We start from the raw sequence: 25,785 nt of genomic DNA on the forward strand, positions 1-25,785 counted from the left end.
ATAATGTAGCACTGGAACGAATTTGTTGACCATTTGTTCTTTAGCAGTAATAATAATGACAGAAGGAAGAAATGGGAAAAAAAAACCACACCACCCACAACCCTCCAAAACTTTAGATCATACATCACCTTAGAGTAATTGAGTGATTTACTTAAGCGCAAAAGTATGATGCCCAGATTTGGCACAAAGAATGAGATTACGTGATGTGACAATATGGAAGTAAAAGTTCTGCAACTGAGCTCTACTTTTTCTGTCTAAACACCACAGCGCAGTATGCCAAAACCCACAAGCAAGTCAAATGCAATCTGGAGGCAGATCTAAGCAACTGGATCAAGGAGTTCAAGGTAGGCAAGAAACAGCTATCACTAATTGTTTTTGTAACAGATATGAAAAATAGCTTCCATATTTAAACATCTAAGATGCTGATGACTCAGAAATACTTTATACACTGATTTCCAGCAGAATTTGTTTAACTGATCTCAGTAATGACAGATATATGCATATGTCGATACAGTAACTTAGTTTCCTTATACTGGAAAGAGTCACTCATAGAAGAATATCGGTACTTCCTAAATCAGTCTTTATAGGCGTTCACTTTAAGTGAGCAAACAGGAAAAAAGTTGTAAAAAGTACTTCCTCCTAGGATTTCTACAGCAGCTCAGTAAAAACAGTGAAGCAACGGTTCAGTTTTACTCCTACAGATCAAATCTTTCTCCCTGGATAGCAATATGGCCACAAAACTACCAGCTCAAGAGGAATTTGAGAACTGGACAGCTTTTCAAGTTGCAGATCTCCTAAGACAGGTACTGAAAGTATATGTAATACTTTAGAAAGTCCAGTCTATATTCAGCTAGCAGGTCTTACTGGATTTATCTTTGAAAAACAGATCTTATCCTAAATCTAGCACAGACATTCAAAAGTACTGAAAATGGATTAGTCAGCAATTGTCACTCCCAAGAATTTATACTTAATAGTATTACGTGAGTTTCTTGGTGCTCTCCTGGGTTTTCTAGAAATTTAATTCATGGTAGAAGCTGCTAGCTAAGATCTCCTACGTGGCAAATCATATAAAAACGTTTGCTCACGGGGATATTTCTTATAATAGAAAAGGTATTTCATGCCTGAATTCATTTCCCGCTGGGAAGAAATAACCATTTCACTGAAAGTGGGTCTAGATTTTATATTTGAATATCACTTTAAAATTTACAGCTTGTCAATAAGGATATACTGTTCATCTTTTATTCTCAATGCATACATGCCCACAGTAATTGCTAGATGTTTCTTAAGTTTAAGGTACTTGAGTTTTGAGGGTTTTTTTTAAAATCAGTTCTTTGTCTGCTTGAACCTTTCCTAGTTACGCAATGTCCTTTCTAGTACATATAAAATAATCTGAATTTCACAAAATATTCAAAGCTTGCCTTCAGTCATTGGTTCACTACTTGAATAATCTCCTCCAAGACATTTAAAATATATCCTCCATGCTGTATACTTTTTTTGATAGCAGGTTATTCCTTGTAACTTACTGACTACTATGACTCGGGTTTTAGACTGCTACCTGTAACTTACACAATAAAGTCCATTCACTGCACTGTGATACAAAACCTCATTTTACATTTCCTTATGGTTTTCTTAATGCAAGTTTCTCTATATAATTTTATATATAGAACTCATCCTACTTGTAACTGTAGAAGCACCTGCTTTACACCAACAGTGAGAATTTCTTCTGATGAAGGTTTCTCATCCTTTTCAACTGAAGGAGCATACCATCTTTTTCAAGGAATTCTGCATATCAGAGACTAGCACTGGGGAGTAGCAGCCATTTGCCTGCAGCCACCTTGTACAGAGCTGTTCAACTTCCACTACCAGCACTCCTGAGCGCCAGATACTACCATCCTTTCCACAGTCAGCCAGCGTGCCAGGGGCTAGGCTGGATCCCTGCCAGAGACTGGGCATACAAGTACATGAACCCTAAAATAATGAAACTAATGCTCTTAAGGTTGCAGAAACAAGCAATAATGAAACTAATGCTCTTAAGGTTGCAGAAACAAGCACTTAATGTTAAAAATGCCAGAAGTGGGATTACCTCTGTAACCTGAATTTGCCCCTTTTTACATACACATTATGGCAGTCTGTATTTGCCTCTTCGTGTGCTACCTTTTCCATTCACAAAAACCTGCCTCTTTCAATGCAGAGAAACATGTATGTTTTGTGCACTACTCTGGGCCATTACAGAAACTGTAAGGTGCACAAGTCCAGGACTTGCTGAAAAAGAGAGAATGAATTCATGGTAATGTTGATTCAACTCTGCCTTGAAACAGAAGATTCTGCCACTGCCCCAGCTCAGCATTTTTACTTGAAGTCATGCAAGTCACCCAGAAAAAATACGACATTTCCTGAGTGCTTGACTTGAAATTCCAGGCTATGATTTGCAGAAGTGGTGAGAGTTGCAACCACAGTGGCAGCTCTGCTCAGAAGGTAAAAATGCCAAAATACTTAATATGCAAATATTTATGTATATCTCGCAGATCCTAAATAGCAGTAGTCAGGCATCCAAAACCACTGGATACTTTATGAGTTCTATTTCTCATGCACCTCAACTCCCCTTACTAATAGAGTACTCATCTCATAGGGTTGTCTTAGAAAAAGCAGTGAATTAATGTTTCTGAAGCACTTAGACAATTTTAAAAAGAGTGCTGAAGAACAACTCAGAACATAAAAAAAGAAATATCATTCTGGGAACAGAACCTTCAGAGGTTTGAATACTGTGCAGTACAGGTGTACAAGACAGCAGACAATCAGCGAGTACTGAACACAACACAATATATCGAACATCAGTTCAGTAAAGTCACATAAGCCTTTATGCACTGTGAGTGAGGCTGGGTCTTCTAGAAGAGGTATACTGAGGTTGGTACTATAACATATATATGTACAGTGCAATTTTAGCATTTCCCTAACTTTAACAGTCTTAATGATGTTTCCAAAACAGATTTTTGTGTGTCATAAGTACAGAAGTTATTCACTAGCCATTCTGCAAAGTGTTTCCAGCCTCATAAAAGGCATTTTGTATAAAATCAATAACATCACTACTAAAAAAATTATTAACGCTATTGATTTTGCTTTTTTCTTCATAAATAAGTGAAGATAATAATGGAAATCTGTTAGTCATCTGCATGTACTTCCCTATTACCTTGCATCTATGCAATTATTGCAACAACACTGAGATATTCCATGTTGCATTCAGAGTTTATCTACTTAGTCTCCACTTGCCATGTAGCCTAGTCCCTCCCCTCAGTACTGATCTTAATGCTATGGAGTTAATGTATTTGTAAGAAAATGAAAGGTTCAGTGGTCACCCCTAAACACCAGTAGTGAGACGTCTGCTTGTCTGACAAGCTAACTACATAAAAAGATCAAATTTTCCCTTACACAAAAGTTATACACTTTAATAAGAACAGCGTAAGGCAAAGCACAAAAACAGCTCATCAAAAGCCAATGACTGGAATAGAGCCAATAACTAGGAATAGATAGGCAAACACCAAGAACAGAAACTATGCATTACCTTGGTTCTTTCCTCTCCACCATCATCTGTGCAACTGATGGCAAATTAACACAACCCACAACCATTCATTGGTCCAACACCCACAGCAACTCTCTCCTTTGAATTGTGATCTATTCCATACTGCAAACAAGCTGCACTCTCCCAATCATAGCATAAAAGAACAATTTATAAACTCAAGCATATTGACTTATAGGCCAAACTGTCTGATTATATGTCTCAACATGAAATTTTCATATAAAAAAACAGATAAAATACACTTTGAATGTTAAGTGATCAGTTTTAAATATTCTAGAAATAAAAAATTACATTAGAAAAGCCACATAAATATTTCTACGAGAGCAATTTCTTTTCCATTAATATTTCTCTGTTAGCGTCTGAGTTGGTGATTACTGCTACAGAAATTTACACCTAAGCATTACAAACACTCAAACTCATTTCAAGAGTGGTACATTGTTAAATAAAAGACTTCTAAATTTTTTTCCACTTTCCATGCTTAACTGTAATTTCTTTGAAAAGCCAGGCTAAACCATCTAACACAGTGAGATTTTTTAGGACATCTGCAGCCCTGCTCCATTCCTTACTACTTTTTAACAAAGGAAATCCAATGTGTTCATTTTTTTTCCAAATTACTATTTTGTTTCTGTCATAAAGAAAACGACTTCTGGATATTCCTGTTTCATTTTATTTTATAATCAACACCAACTTGCTTAAAAAACACCACCACTACAATGATGCTACAGAACAGAAATCCTGATTTTGAACCTGAATTCTTTCCAGCAATGCCCCTCTGTCACGGGAACTACAAGACGCATTTAGCCCCAACATTTGCTGCTGAAGCCATGTGCGTACAGAGGGCTGGTAAACAGGCAGGTGACAACAGAGCTTTCTCTTATATAGCCTTCATTTTCCAGCAGTCAATGATATAACCATTTCCTGAGGTGATTGCACAGCTACTGATGGACTTTTGTCACAAGCTACCTTTTAACCTGTTTCTAATGCTGGCCTTCTCTTATCCCAGAGCAATTAAAGTTCCACAGCGTATTTCTGTTGAGCTCCTTGCTCCATTTATGTTACACTTGCTGCTTCTTAATTTCATCTTGTCTACTCCACTCACAATTTTATCAGCCCTTATCCCCTGTGATCTTTCTTCCTAAGAAAGAGGTAGTACTGTGTCTTGTCTCTTATGTGGAAGTCACTACCTATTTCTAAGCATTACCGTGATTCTGTCCAATATTCTTTTTCTAATTATCCATGTCAAATAATATAAAGATTTCCACAAACTCAAGTATTTGAGCATGGAAACATTAATTAGTTTTGTTTACAAATGTCAAGTTTCATACTATTGTAATAATTCTATTTTTTCCCTCCCCTCAGTTTGGAATGCCTGAATCTGCTGTGGTTGTAGAAAAACTGGGCATGAATGGATCTCATTTCTTGGTAAGCAAATATTTCATAAGAGTTATCATTCAAGCATATTTCAGCGTGAGGCTTGTATTCCTTACAGCGCCAGAAAATAATCTGACATTGTCCTTCTCGGAACTCCACTACACGACAGAAATCCCAGCCAGCCCTTCTCCCACTCCACAGAAAGTGCAGATATGTAGAATCAGCCATTAGAGCACAACTGTGGCAGGGAATGTCTCATGAAATACGACTTAGAGGAGTTTAGGCTTTTTTAAAGAAAATATATACTTTGAAACCATTGTTTATGCAAAAGCTTTTTCATAAAAATTGCATAATTAAGGACATTTACTAGTACAGAATTCTACATGAATTTTATGATAAAAGTTTACCGATATCATGAACAATGTCTGAAAACAAGCTGGTAACTTCCTCTGTTGACTTCTGTATAATTTTTTGCATAGAAGTGTTGTTAATTGATTGCAACTAATTAGAAGAGAGGAACAGAATAACTCCTTGAACCGGACTGATTCCTCTGCCACTAATTACATTTATGTAGTTATTGAAGTTTACTTTGAGACCTTTACTTTTAGACCTTTAAGATCTATTTTAAAGGTAAAATAATTGTTATAATGTATTTATGCACTGCAGAGGAATTATGTTGGGTTGACACTTGACTGCTCAACAAAACTGTTTCCCAGATGCATCAGGATTGTATCTGCTGTTTATGTTAACAAGGGCTTCAATCCTGCAAAGTGATTTATTAGACCGCAGCTACTCAGGTGCATGCAGGTTCACTTTGTTTAAAACTGCATGGCCATGGAGTAAAATTGCGTTTTACTAATAGTTCATCCTAGCATAGTAGGGCTAACAAAGCTGTCAAATACAGACTGATTGACTGATTCCTGTCCCATTTGTGCATTATAAATTGAATCACTATAAGTGCTGTAATCTATCCCCACCACTGGATGTGAGGGGGTGAAGTCAAAGCCAAGGGGGAACACGTTGGCTTCTTGTGCCTGCTCAAAGTAAAACTGTACAGCAGCAGTGTAAAAGGATATGAGATATTTTCAGACATTAGTGGTAAGCTAGTCAAAACACAAGTGAAAAAAGCAAGGGGAACAATGGATGATCTTTGGTGATGGTCTGCGATACAAAAATTTAAAAAAGCAATGTGATTAAAAATGAAAGCATTTGCTAGTATATTCTACCAAACTATGTATTCTCTTTAGCACATCTTTAAGATTATTTCGCACTGCAGGAAACATGGCAGCATGTGTGATACAATGAGCAACATCCATTTTTGATGGCATTGTAGAGAAAATGAGACACATCTTGCACACCAGTAGTAAGCTTCCTACAGCTTTCATGTCTTCTTTAATTGAGTTGTTCAGTAGCACTGTCAACATGATAAATCTGTAACAAGGTACACTTAAAACAGAATTCTAAAAAAGTAATGATTCAAGAACCTATATTTTGCTATCATTAATAGCAATATTTGAGTAACTGCAAGATGCTGTTCTCCTATGTACAAGCTATTATGTATATTAACTTGTAAGTAATTAAATCAATAGCCCACTTTTTTATTCCAAGATCCTATCCTAGTATAAGAAATCTTTACTATTCTAGGAGTGCAAAGTTCCTTCTTTGTTACAAGGTGTCTCATTTGGACAGCATGCCCTTAATCGATCCACCTTGACAATATATGACAGAGTAACCACATGGCTAAGGTATACATTTCCACTCAGAAAATCCGAGTCTGTCAGCTTCACTTAAAGCATGATGCCCTAACTGAATCTACTGGTTTGTGTAGAGGTGTCTTGTTATACAAAATTCTAAAATCCTGATTATCTTACTGTGTCTGTTTATTATCTTTGACAAGAACCTTAGATTTTGCATCTCAGTTTATCACTCAGTTGTAAGAGGCATATGATTTACATCACTACACTCAAAGTCTTAACAGAAGTTCAGTATCACCTTTGGACATTGAGCTAAAAGTCACTAGAGAAAAGCTGGCCATCACTAGACAACAGTGAACAGAAAAAACCCAAACCAAATCATAAAACAGAAAACACTTGAACAAGCCTGATGCCATCTACTAAATAGGAGTGGCAGGTTTACCTTCATGTATTAATATTTTTTAAAAAGAAAATACAAGTTTACCACTATACATGTGTCCATAGGGACATTATGCACATGTGTAGATCTCATGATGTACGTGCAGCGTTTCTACGTGTCTACCCAATGTTAGATGGATATTTAGATCCAGATCTGGTTTTGCTATGAGACCTGTTAGGTATCACTGGACAAAAAGTTCCTTCTAGCCTGCCATGTGAATTTAGTGAACATTCCCACCACTGCACATGCAGAGAGGCACAAATCCCTCTTTTACCTTTGCATGATCTGAAAAACTGTCTTCCATCCATGGATGTTGCTGCAGAAAGCACATAAGAGTGCCTGTGAGGGCTGAGAGCACAGCCCGAGCAGAGCCAACTCGACGCCTGCCAGCAGCTCTTACCATTTCTCAGACAAGCCCTCCTTCATCTCATCTTACAACTCCTCCAGTCTGCCCCAAAACTCTACTTCCTTGCCATGCCACTGACACCTTACAGGCTTTTTGTATTAGTGAGATATGCCAAAATCCGGAGAGGCAATATCCCTCTGGTGCTGGCAGGTACATTTCCTGGAAAGCAACGCATGCAGCCAGCGTGCTGCACGTTTGCACAGGATATAAGCACCAACGCACCAGCTGTGCCTCTGCTTCCCATGTGGTTTCAGCAAGGACACTCATCATCTTAATTTTTCCAAAGAAAAAATGTTGTCAAAAGTTAGGGAAAATAATTACCCTGCAGAAAATAATCATCCTAAAGCTCACCATTTAACTAACACAAAACTTCTTAGGGGGGCTTCCTGTGTGATGTATCCTTCACATCAAATGCAAATTACATTTTATTTGAAAGTGAATCAGACGAATTTATCAATACTAATGTCTTTTTGAAGTTTAAAATGTTCAAAGTCAAGTCATGCAGGCGCTGTAGCCACATGCTGTGTGATAAGTTGGCCACAACACCGTAAATCAATTTTGACTGGTTTTGGAATAGAAATACAGTAATCAACATTTATATTGTCATTTCTTTGAATATTTCTTGTCTTCAAGTGGCTAAAAGATAATCACTTTTATAGCAATATTATATTCTGTTTTATAAACATGCTGAATATCAAATTGATCTTTTATAGGAAAAAAATACATGCATTTTATAAAAATTTAGAAGTAATAGCTCTTCCTTTACACTTCTGTGGAATCTAGGAATGCAACAGGGTGGTATATTAGATCTGAAGTGTACCGTGCAGTTTCATTTTTTACCAATAGTACTATACTTGTGATAGTTACTCAATATGCAGGTCACATCTGAACGACACTAATCTAGTCCTAATGTGCAAATCAGCATTTAGCCACAGCTGCATTGCACAGAGCATATTATATCCTCTTTTGCTTTTTAATGTCTGAACTTGCTACACTGTACTCTGCTTTTCAGTTCCCTCTAAGAGTAGGTTGCTTGTCTGATTTTTTCTTTTAAATTCTGTTTTGAATTCCCATTGACAGACTGAAAAAGATCTAAAAACAGTGAATTTTGACCTGAACTTCAGAAATGAAAAAAGGTAGACTCTCTTACTGGATTTGTGTATAGAAATTTACTAAAAGAAATCTCAAACATAGCAAAATGGTCAGACATTGATTCTAAACAACTTTCGTGTATTTCTCCTCTTTCTTGCTATTTCGAAATGTGTTTTGAATCACAGGGCTGAAATATGAGTGCCTTGGAGAAAACCAGTCCCATTTTCTTCACTAGTGGGTTTTTTTATTTAGAGAGTGGAAACTACGTCTTCCTGTGGGAGATTTGTGCCTCGCTACCAGTGTAAAGCACCGCCAGAGCTTGCCAGGTTCAATTCACTGGGGCTGTACTTTGACATTCATTTATGTCTGCCCTGCTACTGAGAAAAAGCAACTATCCTCCCACTTGCATGCTGCTTCCCATCCCTGCAATGCAGAAGCAGCAGACAGGAAAGGACAGGAACCACATCTGCTTTCTCTAGTGACCACAACAACCAAGCACACCACACCTAGAGCTTCTCTGTCACTTTCTGAATGCTGCAGAGTTCCACAAGCCTTAAATCACCTCCCCAGTTTCAGCTAAGAGAGCGTTTTCCAATACCGTCAGTGTGTTTTAGCAGCATGGGGTAGGGGAATAGGTGGAAGGTCAGATTAAAATTGATTTTGGCTGCTTGGATATCTGTTAGGAAAGAGCTAAGCAGCATCAGGTTCTGTTCAATTAGATCTAACATCTATCTCTGTATACTTAGTTTTACAAATAAAATTTGAACCATGAATACCTTGAGTTTCCAGAGAGAGGAAAAAAGTTTTCTAGGTCCTACATAAACAACAAAAATAAGAAAATTAAACAACAGAAATAAGAAGCTTGCTAAGTACTTCTTTATAACCTGATTCTTCTGGGAAAGGGCCAAAAAAACTCTTTCAGTGTTTTCCCCAGGTATCAGGCAAGCCTAGAAACCTTCGTGTACGAGTGAGGTCCAGAGAAACATGATGCAAGTTGCAAGTACTGTTGAGTCACACTCTCAGGCTGGCTGTTGACAGCTGAATGCCACAATTCCACAGATAGGGTTGAAAAGTATACCACTTATCTCAGAAAATCATAAAAAAGCTTTTTTTACAATCACATAAAACACCTCAATACTAGCATTTTGTGCATAAAAGTGACATGGGCATTGTTTGTCCTGCCTTTGGCAAGATTAGGCCACGTAACTGCATTAATTTAGTTGTCTTTTTGCACAATTTCTATTTCTCTGACATTCCTTTCTCCTATTCACATTTACCTATCATCTGGCACATACACCCCCTTCTTTCCCCAACACACTTTGTGGGGCATGAGACACTCTTTGCTCTCCCCCCTTTACACATCCTTGCTTTAGATGTCTTCCAACACCTACTGCTTTGCTTCTGCTTGGCTTTTAGCCAGGCTCCTCCTACCCTTTGCTCCTCAATTAGGTCCTACAGATCATGAAAGGAGATTTCTCCTGCTGACATTTCTCATTGATTCACAGTCTTAGGGCCTTTCCTCATTTTCATCCTTCTCAGCTGTAGAGGTTCCCCATCAGAGGCAGCTGAGCTGGCTCAGATACAAAAGTTATTTTTTCAGAAACACCTCCATTTCTAGATATTTCTACAGGCTCTGTGCTCACTTTCCCGATGAAGCGCCTAGATAGTGGTAGGAGCCAGGCACCTTAAGAGCTCAAACTCTTTTGTGCAGATAAGTGATTTCTGCACCTATCCCTATAGCAAGTGCTTTACAGACTTTGAAAATACTGTTTAAAATAAAGCTGCTTAAAATGAAAGTTTCTCAAGGCAGGTAAAAACTGAAAATAGTTTCTCCTCAGGGGAGATGGATGCCAAGCAATGAAACAGAGGGCAAGAAATGTTACAAAGAGCAGAGAAGTGCAATCTTTGCCCCCAGCAGCCAGCGGTTCTTGTAGAGTGATGCAGGGGGGCTGCCAGCAAAGGGACAGTTAGCAACAGCTTCCTAGGTCACCCTGAACATCATTGGCCATCAAGTAGGGAGCGGTTTGGTTCTGTTTCTTGCTGTTTCTAACCAAGTAGGCAACTCTTTCTAAAAGCAGATTCACAGGTACTTACAGTCATTTCAAAAAGAAGAAAATAGTAAGAACATACCATAAAAGGAGGCAAATGTTGTTAAACATGTAAAGTAACTAGAATCAAAGAGTGACCTTAAAGAGATGAAGGCTAAAAGGGAGATATTTCACAGCTTATCACATCTGCTGCTTATCAATCATCTTCAATTAAGGTGCAAGGGCATTACATATTCATGTATCTTCAACAAAGCATAAGGCATCTGTAAAGTAAAAGCAAAAATTGCATACTTATTCTTCAAAATACGAAGATAGGTTACAGAATGTAGATATACTTTCTGAAATCTAGGGCACCACGAAGCTGTGCATCATTATCTGACACATAAGAACACCAGTGATTTTAGCCATCAACTTATGAATTTCAAAATATATCAATATTAGTAAAGAAAATGCTCAAAAGAAAATATTAGACTAATACAAAGTCAAACATCATTATCACCAGATTCCCATGAATATTAGCTTAGAAACTGAATTTATATTCATGCTTTTCAAATTATTTTCTTGCTAAGTGCTTTCAAATATCTCAAAAGCAACTTAATAAAACTGTCTAATGCCATGACCTAACAATGTAATCCTGTAGTAAGAAATCCTCATGTATTCATTGCAGGAGTGGCCCCTTAATTTTTTTTCTGTGACAGAACATTTCTATTCAGATTCCAAATGCTGCTGCCAGAAATGATTTGAACATAAATTTGTTCTACGCAGTAGCTGCGAATGATGGGAAGTGCTTGTCTGCTTTCCAGTCTTTAAGCTCCAGCACACAACGATCCAATCAAATTCTGTCAAATTATTCATAATTACATTAAACATGGATTAAATGAATATAATTTGATGCAGAATTCTTTGTTCTTAAAGTTTACTGATAGTTTTAAATGTTATTAAAAACATCCTTCAAATTTTGTAGACCTTTCAAATCGAAGGAACCTTAAAAAAAATGTGAGAAGTTGTGGAAATTTTTAAGCCATTGTGTCATAGTTTCCAACATTGACTTTGTAAGCCCTGAGCTGAAAAATAGAAAAACTCCACACAGTCTCAGGCTTTCCAATTTTGAACTTCCTCCTGTTTCTGCTTTATTCAAACATCCGGGTTATACAAATGCACAAGATCATTTTAGGAAATTGTCTTTAGAGACATTTGTGATTTAAAGAATCATTTTGGGTGCTTTTGTATTCCTTCCTTCCTAAAAATCAGGAGCTTTTAGAGTGTGTGCAAGTTGGAACTTCACAACACTAAGGCCTAAAATCATTAGTCATTTTTAAAAATCTAGCCAGAAACTATAATCACTCTCCCATTGTTAGACACCAGCTGCTAACCAGTTCAGAAATCTTCCAGAGTCCCTAAAACGTCACAATTTAGTCCTTCTGCTTTCATATTAGCTGTTTCCAATACAGGGCTATAAATTCCTAATTCTCTTATTTTATCCTTGAAAAGGCAGGTGAATGTGGGAAACTGATATTGAAATGCCAAGTTCTTTTTTTTCATTGTTTATCTTCTGTACAAGACTGACCTTAGGGGAAAAACAACACACACAAAACAAAACCCACAGAAAAATTGTTAGTAGACAAAGGCATATTGTAAGTTACATAAAGATTATTTAATGAAGTAATTGTAAGTTTCAGTAAGCAAGTCCCACAGGAAGTCAGCAAAATATCTAAAGCAGAAAAGACAGCAAGATTTCTCTTCTCCCAATACATACTTTTCCTACTAAAAGTACTTACACATATATATGCACATGTAAGAGTGGACCAAATTTGCCATTACACACTGATAGCTGCATCTCCAGCAATGCATAGCTACCAAACTAGACAACTGTAGACGGTTTTGTCTCAGTTTGTCTGAATGCCACTAAAGACAGAGCAGTTGGAAAGCATTAGCTGACTGTGGCTTGTAGAAGTATTTGAGGAAGTTATACTTTATGCTTTTCTATTAACAAAGAACTAAATTGTAACAATCAGTGATAATTCCCCAGAGATACAGATTTAGACTAAGCCACATTTATAAGATTCATACTCTAGCCTTCTGTCAGAGTGGAAGAACATAAAGTTCGTGAACACAAGTATTTCAGGAGCACTTGGCTTTTAAAAATTAAAATACTTTTTTTCCACAGAAGAATGAGAAAGACCTGAACTAACCAGTGGGAACACAAATCAATTTGCAAGTACAATTTCCTTCTGTAAATATTGTTTCTTATGAACCCAAAATGACTGAAAGATTATAGATTTTAAAAAGAAAAATCTCTTTTGCTCCTACAGTACATCCACAGCAGTTATGCGTAAAGTCATTTTATCAACAATATGCTGGTTCTGTGAACGGGTATGTTACATTAAAAATTGCAGATACAAGAGACATGAAAGCAAAGCTGAAAATTAATCAGGAGGTTAACAGTGTGTCCACAGAAGGAAAAGCCTAAACCCATCTGATTTTGCTGGTCTTGCATCTATATGACATTTCACATCTCTAACACAATGAGGGAAACAGTAAAGAATTTATGTTCATTTTGGGTCCACTTTCTTTCTCAGGAATCTTTTTTTATAACTATAAATTTTAATTTATAAGAAAATTGATTCTTACAACATCAATTTATAATGGCTGTAGAGTTACCCTAGGTAGTATCTTTTTTTAAGTGTAAAAAGAAATACTGGAAAACTAGTGATCATGTAACAGAAATACAGCAGTGAGGACAATAGGTTATATATGTCTGGACCTCACTGGCCAGACTAACTCGTAACTATCATTCCTGAACATCATAAAAATGAAAAGTTGACAGGAAGTTTGAAGCAGATGCAATCTCAATCTAATTAAACCAGGAGTTCCTAAGGATAATGCACTTGCACTGATTTGACTGCCTTGTTGATGAGGGGAACCACAGTGCTCTTAGCCTGGAAGATATTTCTGAGAGTTTCTGGGAAAATACTTCTTTCTGCAGCAAAGACTAAAACCAACTGAATATTATTGATTCTCATAAGAAAGCATGAACAAGGGTAAAAATCAATGTTGTAAAAGAGTCTTTTTAAGAGAGGGACAACTCTTAGGGCTCTGTTGGTTTAGAAAGGTGAATATGTCAAATTCCGCTAAAAACAAGGAAATCCTGCGAGAACCAGACGATGTAGCAGGGAGAAAGGGCATCTTAGGAACAGACCAGGCAAAGTCTGAAGATACAAGTTGTTTATTTCCAGTGGGTTCAGAAAGGGGGGACTTCATCAATTTTCGATGTAAATACAGGATTGCATCACATAATATAGGTAGCTTTAGCCTAAGTTTCTATTCCAAACAGAAAGAACCTGGAAAGGCTCCAAATATTAAAATGCAATTTGGAATACTGGGTGATGCTAGCGCCAAAATGGGATAAATTTCCAAGCAGATACATTTCAAGCCACTATTCCTGTTGGATCAAAGTAGAATTAATTGGAGTCCTGATTGCAGAAATGAAAGAAAAAAAAATTAAAGCAACTTGAATTTCCCAAAAGAGCAAAGAAAGAAGTAGGTTTTTATTGCAACAGCTTCTAACTCTGTCTGGATACTATCTGCTACTATAAAGCTACTAAATATAAAGTGACATAAACTAAAGCAAAAAAGTACACTGTTATTCCCAACAAGACATCCACAGGGGTGTTACATGAGGATGATTATGCCAGGATGGTTCTGCCGGCAAATTTCTCACATAAACACACTTGTAACCTAAGAGCTAGATGTAACCCACAGTAACCTGAGCACATTTTGCTAATGCTGACTGAGCCGTTATGGCTGTATTAAAAAGCTTAACACAGCTAAAATGAAAATCTACAGTGTCTGCAACGCAAATTTACAGAAACAAGAAACAGGGGTGGATGAAGACCAAGTTACTAAGTGTCAGGGGGTTTCCCTCAGTCAAGTGAAGCCATCCTGATTTCCTTTACATGACGCCATCTGCTCAGAATAAGCATGATGTTGGGGGCAGGGAGGGGAAGGGGGAAGCAAACAAAACAGTATCAGCAAACCTATAGGTTGCTACAAATGTAGTGAATGTTAAATCTCAATGTAATACTGTCTTTAATTTAAAATGATCAGCAGATGGCTTGCACAACCTGTCAGTTATCAACATACTGTTAAGAGCAAGGAAAACTTGCAGTCATTCCTAGAATGGCTCAGAGAACATTATTAAAATATTTATCAATCTTTCCATATCTAAAACCCCACCGAATTTGCCTACATTAAAAAAAAACACACAACAAAAAAACAACCCGCAACCCAAAAAACATACAAATACAATTGCAGAGATCTTTCATTAGGGAGTTTTCCCAGTGCCAAATCTGTGCATAAGCACAGACTTCAGCATTAGGGAATCTGGCTTGAAGTTTGCGTTGCTGAAAAACCACACCACACGCTGGCGCTTAGAAAGGCATGCTGGAAAGAAATTAGAATTCCCAGAGGTCTCACAAAAACAGTGCTTAGAATTTCAACCATTTCATATATTTTAGGCCTCTGAAGGGCAAAATCTATGCAAAAGTCATATTAATGTATCAATTTCAGAAGCACAGCTTCTACTTGCAGGGTACTTGGTTTTCTGTAAGTATTAATACCTGTAGTATTTGAGCTTGCATTAGTAAACAGATAGGCACAAAATTCTCAGGGAATATATTTTAAATTGCTAATTAATATTTTTGAGACCTGCTGTAGAATGCTTTTATTTTGTTTCTGTACTTTTTTTTAATTTTCTCCACTGTTCCTGTGTCACTGGGCCTTTTGGCTTAAGCATTTAACTATTTTGCCCCTTGCTAATTCAATGCAATCTACATTTTTAAAAGGTGTTAACTGTCTGTAGCTGTTGCAACATAGTCATTAAAAAACGTTAAGATTGACAACTATTAAAATACCCAGGGCCTTACAAATGCCCTGAGTTGATCTGTCATGGTATGATACCCTGATAGAGGAAAAACTTGATTTTTCCAATAAACTTACTCAAAAGTCCCAGTCTGCAAGATCTGATCAGCATAATACAAGTAGGCAGGGTGCTTAACCATCTGAATGTAGATTAAGACAGAAATAACTATTCAGGTTGTAGAATGTTTTTGTAAAAAAAAAAACCACAAAACACAAACATAGAGACATTAGATCACAACTGTGTATTTGATATTTATAGCTCACAACCTATTTTACTTGCTCAGAACTACCCAAGGAAAACGTTGACATTTGCCCTGAATCCCTAGTTTCCTGTGAAGGGGAAAATGCAACACTTCATCTGCGCATTAGATTGCTTTTTTATATGCTACAGTACCCAGACAGATTAGAAAAATGTCTATATGTGCCAACATCATGTTGTAAGCAAAGGAGACTCTTCACTGGAATAAACTCAAAACCCTCAAAACCTCAGCCTCTTACCTGAATGCTTTTAATTCAGGTGGTTCAGAGTATCTGAAATGTATCTGTACAAACACAGCTTTGAATTTTAAAGAGGTAATAGGAAGAAAAGCAAATGAAATCTGTAAGAATGAGGGTATCATACCCAAAGCCCTTAGGTTATATTTGGTCATAGCAAATACACTTTCCCAACAGAAAGTCTTCCGCCAAAAAATTGAGTCTTTTTTAGAATTTTTCCATCCATTATTTATGGTACTATATTTTCTTCCTTTTCCCTATCCAATTAAGTACTCTTGAACTTTACAGTGTAGTGCTACATTTTCTGTTGGGTCTTGAAGGATTTTTGTGATTGTGTGCATGAATAAATTCAGGAAGATAAACTGAGTAACTCAACAGTTAGGTTATAGGAGATTTTTTTTTCATATTTTCCTATGGTTTTCTTCATAACCCAAAGCACCACATTAGTTCCAAATGGGAGAAACATCCACATGGGCAGCACAGATAAAAATGAGTATAATCTGACATTTGCAGTCAATTGTTGGATTTCCAAAATATAACATGAAATATAGTTCCAAGGCCAAGAATTTCTTGAATACGATTTTGCCTTTATTGAGCTTCAGTTTGAAGTAACCACTATTCATGAATAATATTTTATTCATGAAATACTGGAAATTTTAATCAGGTAAAGCCAAATAGAGCCACTTTGTTCGTACTAAATGGTATCCAGATCTACAGACACTCCACATAAGCACAGCCATCAGTCAGAAGGTCAACAACTATCCCAATATCCATCACAATCACCTGAATGAGTTGCAAATTCACTCTCACATACAGATAACAGTGGGAAGCAGTCTTCATTTTAGAATGGAAAATGCCAGGTTCTTTTACTTGGCAGGTCATGCAATACAGGAAAATGAGAAAAAAACAAATACTTTCAAGTACTTCAGATGGCACCTGGTCATACTATGCAGGTTTGTTACATGGCTGGGTAAATACAGTCGCATGTAAAAAGTAGAGTCAGTGTGTACTACAGGAAATGAAGAAAGACTTTTTTCAATTAATGCTTTACTTTTCTGGAGTAGAAATACAACACTTTTGTTTAGGTTTACGCAGGAGGTGCACATCATTATTATTTCATTAATTTATAAGGAGAAATTTCTAAATTAGTTTTGTTTATATAAGTCTGCACATCTGAAGTGTAAAACCTGCTCTTCCCTCCCCTCTAATACTGAGAAAAATAAGTGAAGATGAAACAGATTTAGCAACACCACCCATTCTGTGGCTCCCAATTTATTAAGGAAATGGCTTTTACATTTTAATTGCACCAGAAATAGCTATAAGTAGTTGTATCCTATAATTGAAGTAGCTTTAGTCACTAAAGTGAATTCGGAAAGCCATGCTGACAAATAGTACTTACAATATTTATTGATATCTGAAGGAAACATGTAATCAAAATTGACTGCTTTAATCCAATGAAGTTACTTCATTTTGCCTGTGATCACTTAAAAAGGACTGAATTCACATTGATACGGGACTCATTACAAACCTTTCAACACAGTGGTGGATTACCTTCTAATATACATGTAAAATTTGTCCACATTTGATATTTAATTAGTCAACTCATATCAAAACTCAGATATTTTTCTCTGTGTTGTTTTCCCGTTTTACAAGTGTACGTACCCAGTTGTAAGGATGGTTGTTATATCTTATTGTCCACTACTACGTCTTGCCTTTCACAAATCCATCAAATCATTTAGAGAGCAGAATATGATTTTTATATTAATGCTCAATGTTCATTCGATTTCTGGTTTGTTTCTGCATGAAGACAACAGTACCTGACAGTCACTCTGCACTGTAAATTGGCTTAAAACCTCGATTAAACCATTTTAAATGGCATGCAAGCAAAAATGGAAATATTCACTCTAAGTTAAATTTCAGTATTAGACAATAGTTGAGGGGTGAAAAAGGGAGAGAAAGTCAACCAGCAGTGACTTTTCCCTACAAAGAAACTACTCCCACATACCGGGCAACTGGGGTTGGGAGATTAATTTAAAATTAACATATTAGTCTCTTTTGTGCCAGCATAAATATCACTGGCTTTCAGATACCATCATAATGACAGGCTAATATGAGAACTGGTAGCAAATATGTGTATTGTATCAATGGAATGAGCTTATTTTTGAAACCATGTGAATCTTCAGATATTACTAGGATGTGAAAGGACATTTGCATGTACAGTTTTGACCTCTTCTCTTGTTCTTCAACCATTAATGTATCTCAGCTGGTTTGTCTTAACATTCCAAAACTTTCAGTAGCTTTCAAAGCACAACTTTTCTCAAAGAAAATAGGCTTGTTTTCCTTTCTCCTCCTACTCTGAACTCTGCACAAGCTTGCTAACAGATTTAAAGAGATACTATTCCAAAATGGTCACATGGTACCAGACTGAAATTCAAAAGTTAATGTTTCAGGCACTGCCAGGAAAGGAAACAGTGCCTGTACCTCAGTGGAAACATGGTATTTCTTATATGCATTTAATCGTGGTTCTCAACAACATGTTAGGTTATTGACTTGTAAAACCTTGAAAAAAAATATTTATTTTTAGACATTTTAAATACATACCCTGCTATTCCTTGCACTGCAAGAACCACAGTTGCTATTCTCTGTAATAAATTTTTAAAATTGGTAGAAATACTTTTCTAAGAGAGATTCATGTGTGCTTATACATAGTGGCACAGTAATTTCAATGACATTTGGCCTTATTTTTATAACCCACTTTTTAATGCTTTGTTCACAAATAACTAGGGTCACTTCAAGAAAGAGTGAAAAGAAAATGTTTCATATCCATTCCCAAACAGTGTCTAATGGTATAAAATCAATGTACAACATACTAAAAGAAGGATTATATAGCCTGAATACTTAAAAGTTTGATAACTTCAGATGTAGATATGGGCTTATTTGGCTAACATCAAATGTTAGAGAAAACACTGGTATTTACATTTTTGAAGATTCATAGTGCTGAGAGGGCAGGGAACAAACACACACACTGAGTGCCCCAGACTTTACATAAGTACTCAGATCAAGCATAAAATCCAAATAAACAAAAGTTTGTGTAAAGACCAAGCAGCAATATGGAAGTAGAAAAGACACACAAATTAGATCATTTGTGTGCTGATATTCTGCAGGGAAACACACACACGAACACCAGGAACTTTATTTCACCTAATATATGGAGTCCTGTATGCAAAACAACCTCCTTTATCTGAAATGCAACTAGTAGCTTAACGTGTAATAGATACACATACATCACTGACAAATGGGTAGTTATACTGTTAAAGTTCCATGTAAGAAGAGAGGAGATGAGAAACATTCAAAGCACCTTTTCCTTTGCTTCTTTCTAACTGGCATCATAACTGCTCAGCTCATGATCGCTAAAGTAAAAGGAAATCAAGCCTCTCAAATTAAGTTAATCTTTACCTTTTTTAGCTGTCCCCACACAATCTATCATCCGGAAGCAGCAGTAGCATCAGACATGATGCACTGACCAAAGATACTGCTTATTGCATTGGACCAGAAGAGACTCCAGTCAAACCATTTAAGCGCACTAACACATCTTATGGCATCCCAGAAAGGTAGTAGGGGTGTGAGGGAGGGAGTGTTATATTTACAGGCTGTCTTTCAAATTTCCAGAGTGGGAAAACTGAAGGGGATGTTTAAATCAAATATCCTTAACTTCTTTGTAGAAATTTTCTCAGGAAGTACTTGGCTAAAGCTTGTTTCCTCGCTGGTAAGCACTGGTTAATACTATACTAGTCATCTTCGGCCTCGCCCCTTCCAGCTACCAGGAATGTACAAAGTCACATCTGCTTTCAGATTCAGCAAGGGCACTTACTCTTATCATTAAGATTAGCTACTTCTAAATTCCCTCGATGAAATGTTATGTGTTCACAATTATGCATATGATCTTTCAAGCATACTTTAATGTATAGGTTTTGCTTTTAAGACTGCTCTCTTAAGATTACTGACCACTACTGCCATAGCATTTGCTCTGAGAGGTGAGACTATTCTTACACCCCTTCTGTACAGCCTTTTCAGGCTTAGCTATTTCCCAGCACTTCTTGTTAGAATTACTGGGTTTTGTCCAGATGCAGGAGAGCGGAAGGCAGCTGCTTCTGCAGGCAGTGTCAGCAGGGAGCACTTCTGCACTTTTCCCAGGCCCTTGACCAGCAGGGGAGAGCTGGAGGCCCAAAGTCCCCCACTTTCTGGGATTCTCCAAGATTGATCCCATTGCTCCCAGCAGCCTGAGAGACCTGTGGAGCCTCTGTATACAATTATTTGTCCCACAGAGCAGCATTTAAGTAGGATTATGACTTCACTTTCCCCAAGTAACAAGGGTCCTTGCCAGTCTCACCTATCAGTGACCTGAGAATTGATTCCTGCTGTGCTATTTCCTGTTGTCATTTTCAGTCTCCCTCATGACAGCAGGATGGAAACTCCTAATACAAAGAAAATAGAGAGAACTTTTGTTTTTCAGTGTAGCACACAGTGTCTGCCACCGAGACAGCCTCTGCCGCCGTTCCAAGGCAGTACTCTTCCTACTAAGTCAATACTCAAATACTGAAAACGCCACCACTAAAACCATGTTAGCACTTGCCTCCCTCAATTTCTTCAGCAAGCAAACTAGATTAACTGAAGGGACAGTTAAAGGGGCAATGCTCCCCATTCCACCTTTTCCATGCGTTCCCATTCCCAACACACACACGCTTTTGCTAGCACTAGCTCTCACTTGGCCACAAAGGCAGTGCATCAAGGTTTTTGCCAGCTGGCAACTTGGTTTTTCGCATCGTCATTTTTCAGCCAGATCATTTCCCTAATCCAGCTCACCACACAAGTGCTGGTGACGGCATGCAGGAGACAAAGGAGGCAGAGTGCCCAGAGAATACACCTCTCCAGGAGGTGTAACACAGCTGTGAAAAACACAGCTCCAGTGAAAAATTTCACGCAAACCCAGACTAGTCTGGCCTCAGACGTGGTTCAGCCCTGTCGAAGGGCAAGATTATTAAGAGAAGCTGACAGTGCAAATCCTGTTCGATGTCACTATTAAACTGGGTCCCAAACTGGTCAACAGCATAGTGCATTCTCACCTTGGGTTGAGTCCTGGTAAAAGGCCAATTCCTAATGCTCCAGTTCTGCTTCCAGCAGAGCCCCATGCAGGACATCCCATTTCTTGGAGATCGCAGGTCACTGCTATCTTGACTACAGACTAGAAATATTTTCCAGGCCATTAATTCCTAGATGTGGTCAAAAATAGAACTTCTGACACTTCAGTATTTCCCTTTGTTCTGAATCAGAATCAATAGTTGTAAATTTCCCATAAAAGTAAAAATAAAATGCTTTTGAACCACTAAAGCAGTAGCACTGACATGCCTCCTTTAGACCTTGTACCTTATATTAAAAACATCAAAATAAATTGATTCAACTTTACTAAAATTTTTTATACATTGTTAATCATTGATGAAGTGAAAGGAGTCCTCAAAACAAACTGACGTATTCAAGGAAGCATTTTAAGAGGTAAATGGTTCTGCTAGAAGACTTTCAGCCGACTCTTCTGAATTCTTATCTCAAAAAGAAGAAATCAGACTTCCTAATCTTGCAGTCCACATCAGCAGCAACCTCTGCTGGTTTTTGCTGAGGCTAGATATCTAGTGGTCATAGTTGTTATTTCTGTATGTGGTGACTTGCTTCCTTTTTCAGACACTAAAGCCTATTTTAATTTGCTTAAGCATTTAGCAGTACATTACTATAAAGATATGGGAAGTGGTTTTATTTTCTGTGTTCCAGTAAGTGTCCTTTCAATAAGGATATGCAAATATAGAGCTCAGCCCACAGATCATTACACTGTCAGTGAGGAAGACAGTATAATTTTTAAAAGAATCTTGGAAACCTCTCATCTTTCCATCAGGTCAGCCTAAGACTAATGGGGATACCCACATTCTAGGAAAAATAACATGAACTTTCACATTGCATGCACTAAAGACAGATTTATGTTGCAGATCAAGCTTTACTGTCTTAGACCAAAGCTATTTCTGCAGCCAGCTTTCAGGGAGGGGACCATTCATTCAGTATGTGAGACTGAATACGACAGTTTCAAAAAAGTCTTGGATAAGCAAGTGTGAGCAAGTAGCTCCTGGAGTATAGAATGGGCTGGAAACCCTAGGTCATAGACAGATAAATCGTAGGCAAACCCACTCATAGCATATGCAAAAACAAAAGATCAACCAGTTTAATCTTTCATTGGTGCTCTTTCAAAGCAAAAAAGGTTAAGCTTAAACGTGTGCACTTTAGGTACTATTGCAAAAGACAGTTTCCTTGAAATAATGTAAACCACAGGCATTCACTGAGCTACTATCACAGGAAAATATCTTTATCTCAAAGAAAAAAAATCAAGTTTCTAGCATCTCAACAGTTAAATAAATGCAGCAGGGTATGGTACAGACTCCTCAGCCTTGGAGTTCTGGCAAAACCATACAGTAATTAAATGCATATTAAACCTAATCAAATCATTCATTAAGAAACATGGTTTTCACTTGAGATGATAGAGCAGCGATACTACAAACAGATATCCATCAACAGTTCTAAAGTAGTCCTGATTGTCCTAAGGAATGTAACATACTCTGCTGTTCCTTTCTGCATAATAAACACCTGGACCTCGAACTCGCAGAGCATGTTGAACACAGCTTTTAGTAACACAACGTTAGATGAGCAGTTTTGTTTAACTAAAACCATGCCTGAGGACCATCAGCACTTCCTGATGGCTGACAAATCTACAGTAGACCAAGAAACCCGTCCCCAACAGTCCTTTTTACACCAAGCATTTCCAGAATATATTCCCTTGCTACTACCACTGCTACCACAGCTTCATTTTTACTATGTGAGGTCTCATATAGCCCAAATGCACTGATAGCTGCTGTGAAATCTTAGAGATATCATGTATATCAACAATTCTAGCACTATTAGCATGACTAATCCTTATGCTTTCCCCACTTTGGAAAGTCACCAGTGTCCAAGCAGTACAGAGTGCAGACAAAGCCAGAGTGACTGCACATAGCAATGGACCCCGTGTCATTGCAGCCCCTCCCACACTCAGACTTGAAAGGTCAGAAGTATATTAGAACTGTTAAGCACCTGTGCTGGATTACCAGCTCAGGATAGATAAGGCTGCATCACCCAGCTCTGGCTGGCACAATTTAACAACTAATCTTGTCCCTACGGAGCAGCTCTGCAACGAGCAGGATTGCTGGTCATCTCTGCTTTCACATCAGAGCAGTAGGCTCACTGATCTGAAATGACAGCAGCTGTTCCTTATACCATTTCTATAACTGTGGCTTTAGTTTCACTGCAGAATATCAACATTTGTGTTCAACAAATACGATCCACCATGTTTTGAAAGTCACAGAGATGGAACGATAGAGGCACCATAGCATGATTCACCTCAGCCTTGAAACTACACAGAGCTACGTTTCACTAGAATTAATGCTACCAACATTTTTTACCTCTAAGTATTTACAACAGTTATGAACTGAGAAGATTGTAAAAGAAACATTTACAGTCAAAAATTGGCCAATATATTTTGACAATTTTTGCCGCAAAGTGCCAAACCTGAAAAAATAAGAGAATTTAAAAAACAAATAAATCATCGTTTATTTTTGCCCACTTCTAATTACATTTTCACTGAAACACATTTCATTTTCTTCTTTCTTCAGATTTGTCTCTGCCTGCACTCAGCCTTCTGATCTCTCACTTTATCTGGAAGATTGATTTGAATCGTGCTTTTAAATTTTTCTATGTTCATTTTAAATTGCATACTTTGACAATAGATATGGCATCCATAATCCATATTTTTAAATAATTTTAAAAATAATATTACATTTTCACTTAGCTTTGCTCCTTTTTTCCCTCTTTAGTAGTAATTTATCCATTATGTATATAATAGCACTGGAGGCAAAGCTAAATTAAAGCCTCATTGGAGTAGGTATCACAGTTTTAGCAAGGGTTTTTTCTTCAAAGACACTAAAATCAGAATAAGCTAGACAAAACACGGAAGAAAATAGAAAAGAAAAATATTTTTTAAAATGCTATTTGAATAGAATTCTGAATGAGAAATTAGGATATCAATCATGACTCAGCAAAACAGCTCAGCACAGATCTCAGCAAATGAACATATCCTCTTGTCTTCAGTGAGAATGATTTAAGCACATGCCTATACACTTTATTGATTCAGACCCTGCACACCTTGCTTGAATTCATGTGAGATCTCAGTTTTGGCCATAAAGTCTTGCTTCCTCTCCCAGAGAACTTACACTTGTGAGTATGCCACGCTTGAGACATGCATCACAGCTCTGAAGTTTGACTTTTCTTGTTTATTCATAACAGGTCTAGAATTGATAGCTTCTGAAAAATTCCCTTAGTGACCCTGTTGAGATTCTTTAACCCTTATCCTCAGCATTTTGGATGGGATATTATAATCCTAACACCCCTTCCAACCTTTTCCTCTCAAATGAAGCTGTTCATCAGGATGACACTTTGCTAGTAAGAGTCCATCATAGAGACGAACAGACACCACCATTTTGTATTATATGTGAGCCATTACTAAAAAGACCAAGATCTAATTTGAAAGGCTCTGTAACACAACAAAATAAGATTTCAGTCTGGCTAAAGTACAGGAAATTGCAATTTTAGTATGCAGTATAGTTACAACTTGTTAATCTGCTTTGCAAACTGGTCTCATGATAAAGCCCCTTCACACACACAAGTGCTCTTGCTACCACTAGATGTCAGTTTTATACACTTTAAAATGGATAAATACCTTGAAAATAGTAATTCTCTGTTCACAATAGAAACATATTTCTTTATTATGCCATTCTTTCTGGACTGGCCTTTAATTTTAAAGATTCCAAATTTTATATACCTTCTTCTCTTCTGCTTTTCCCCCCCTGTGGGGCATAGTTCTCCTTTATCTAAGAAAAAAAATCTAAACATTTTCCACTATGTATTTATTCCATTATTTACTTAGTCTGAGGCACTCTGACAGTTTTTGCCAGATATCACTGGCAAAAGTCTATAGCTCAGGCTGTGTTTCTAAAGGCCAGCACTGAGATCTTATTCTTACTCCATAAAGATATTTTTATATCTGATAAGGACATTATTACTAAGAAATACTTTATCTTCTCTGACTAATTACAGATAGTCTACTTTGCCAGTTAATAGGGGATATCACTAACATGGCTTATTACAATTATATGATTTTTCAAATTTTTACTCATATTGCCTGCCTAAATGTAGATAATTTTTATTTACACTTGAAATTTTTGTCTCTCAGAAGTTAAAAACATAGCTATAGATTCCTCCTAATTCTGGCTTCTTGCAGGTCTTTTTGTCAATCCCAGATTCCATAAACATAAACAGGTCTTAACATAAGGTTGGTCATATTGAATATAGAGCTTTTTTAATATATTATGCATTTCCTTTGCCATAAGAACATGAAATTGCTTTACATTAAGTAAATCTAAGTCTTTACTCCACCCGAAAAAAAAATGAAGAAAATTAGGAGGATGTCAAGCTCATTATACAATATTATCTTCAAATATATGTATATACACATCCCCACAAAAAGCAACAACTCATTCCACAGCAAACCTCTCCAAACCAGTCCACACTCAGAACTGGCAATGTTACAGAATGTAACTCAGCATTATTGTGATGTAATG

General features: G+C 37.1%; 1 protein-coding gene across 1 annotated transcript in view; it reads left to right on the forward strand.

The window, feature by feature from the left end:
* The first annotated feature begins 728 nt into the window (after nucleotides 1-728).
* Nucleotides 729-25,785, forward strand: part of BLNK (B cell linker) — a 109,456-nt gene continuing 84,399 nt past the window's right edge. Inside the window, exons 1-2 of the mRNA XM_086616423.1 lie at nucleotides 729-803; nucleotides 4,934-4,996. Coding sequence (XP_086472549.1) covers nucleotides 729-803; nucleotides 4,934-4,996 — 138 coding nt within the window. The remainder of the gene's footprint in view (nucleotides 804-4,933; nucleotides 4,997-25,785) is intronic.

Source organism: Tauraco erythrolophus, chromosome 9 (assembly GCF_009769465.1).
Source record: "Tauraco erythrolophus isolate bTauEry1 chromosome 9, bTauEry1.pri, whole genome shotgun sequence".
Taxonomy (NCBI): Eukaryota; Metazoa; Chordata; class Aves; order Musophagiformes; family Musophagidae; genus Tauraco; species Tauraco erythrolophus.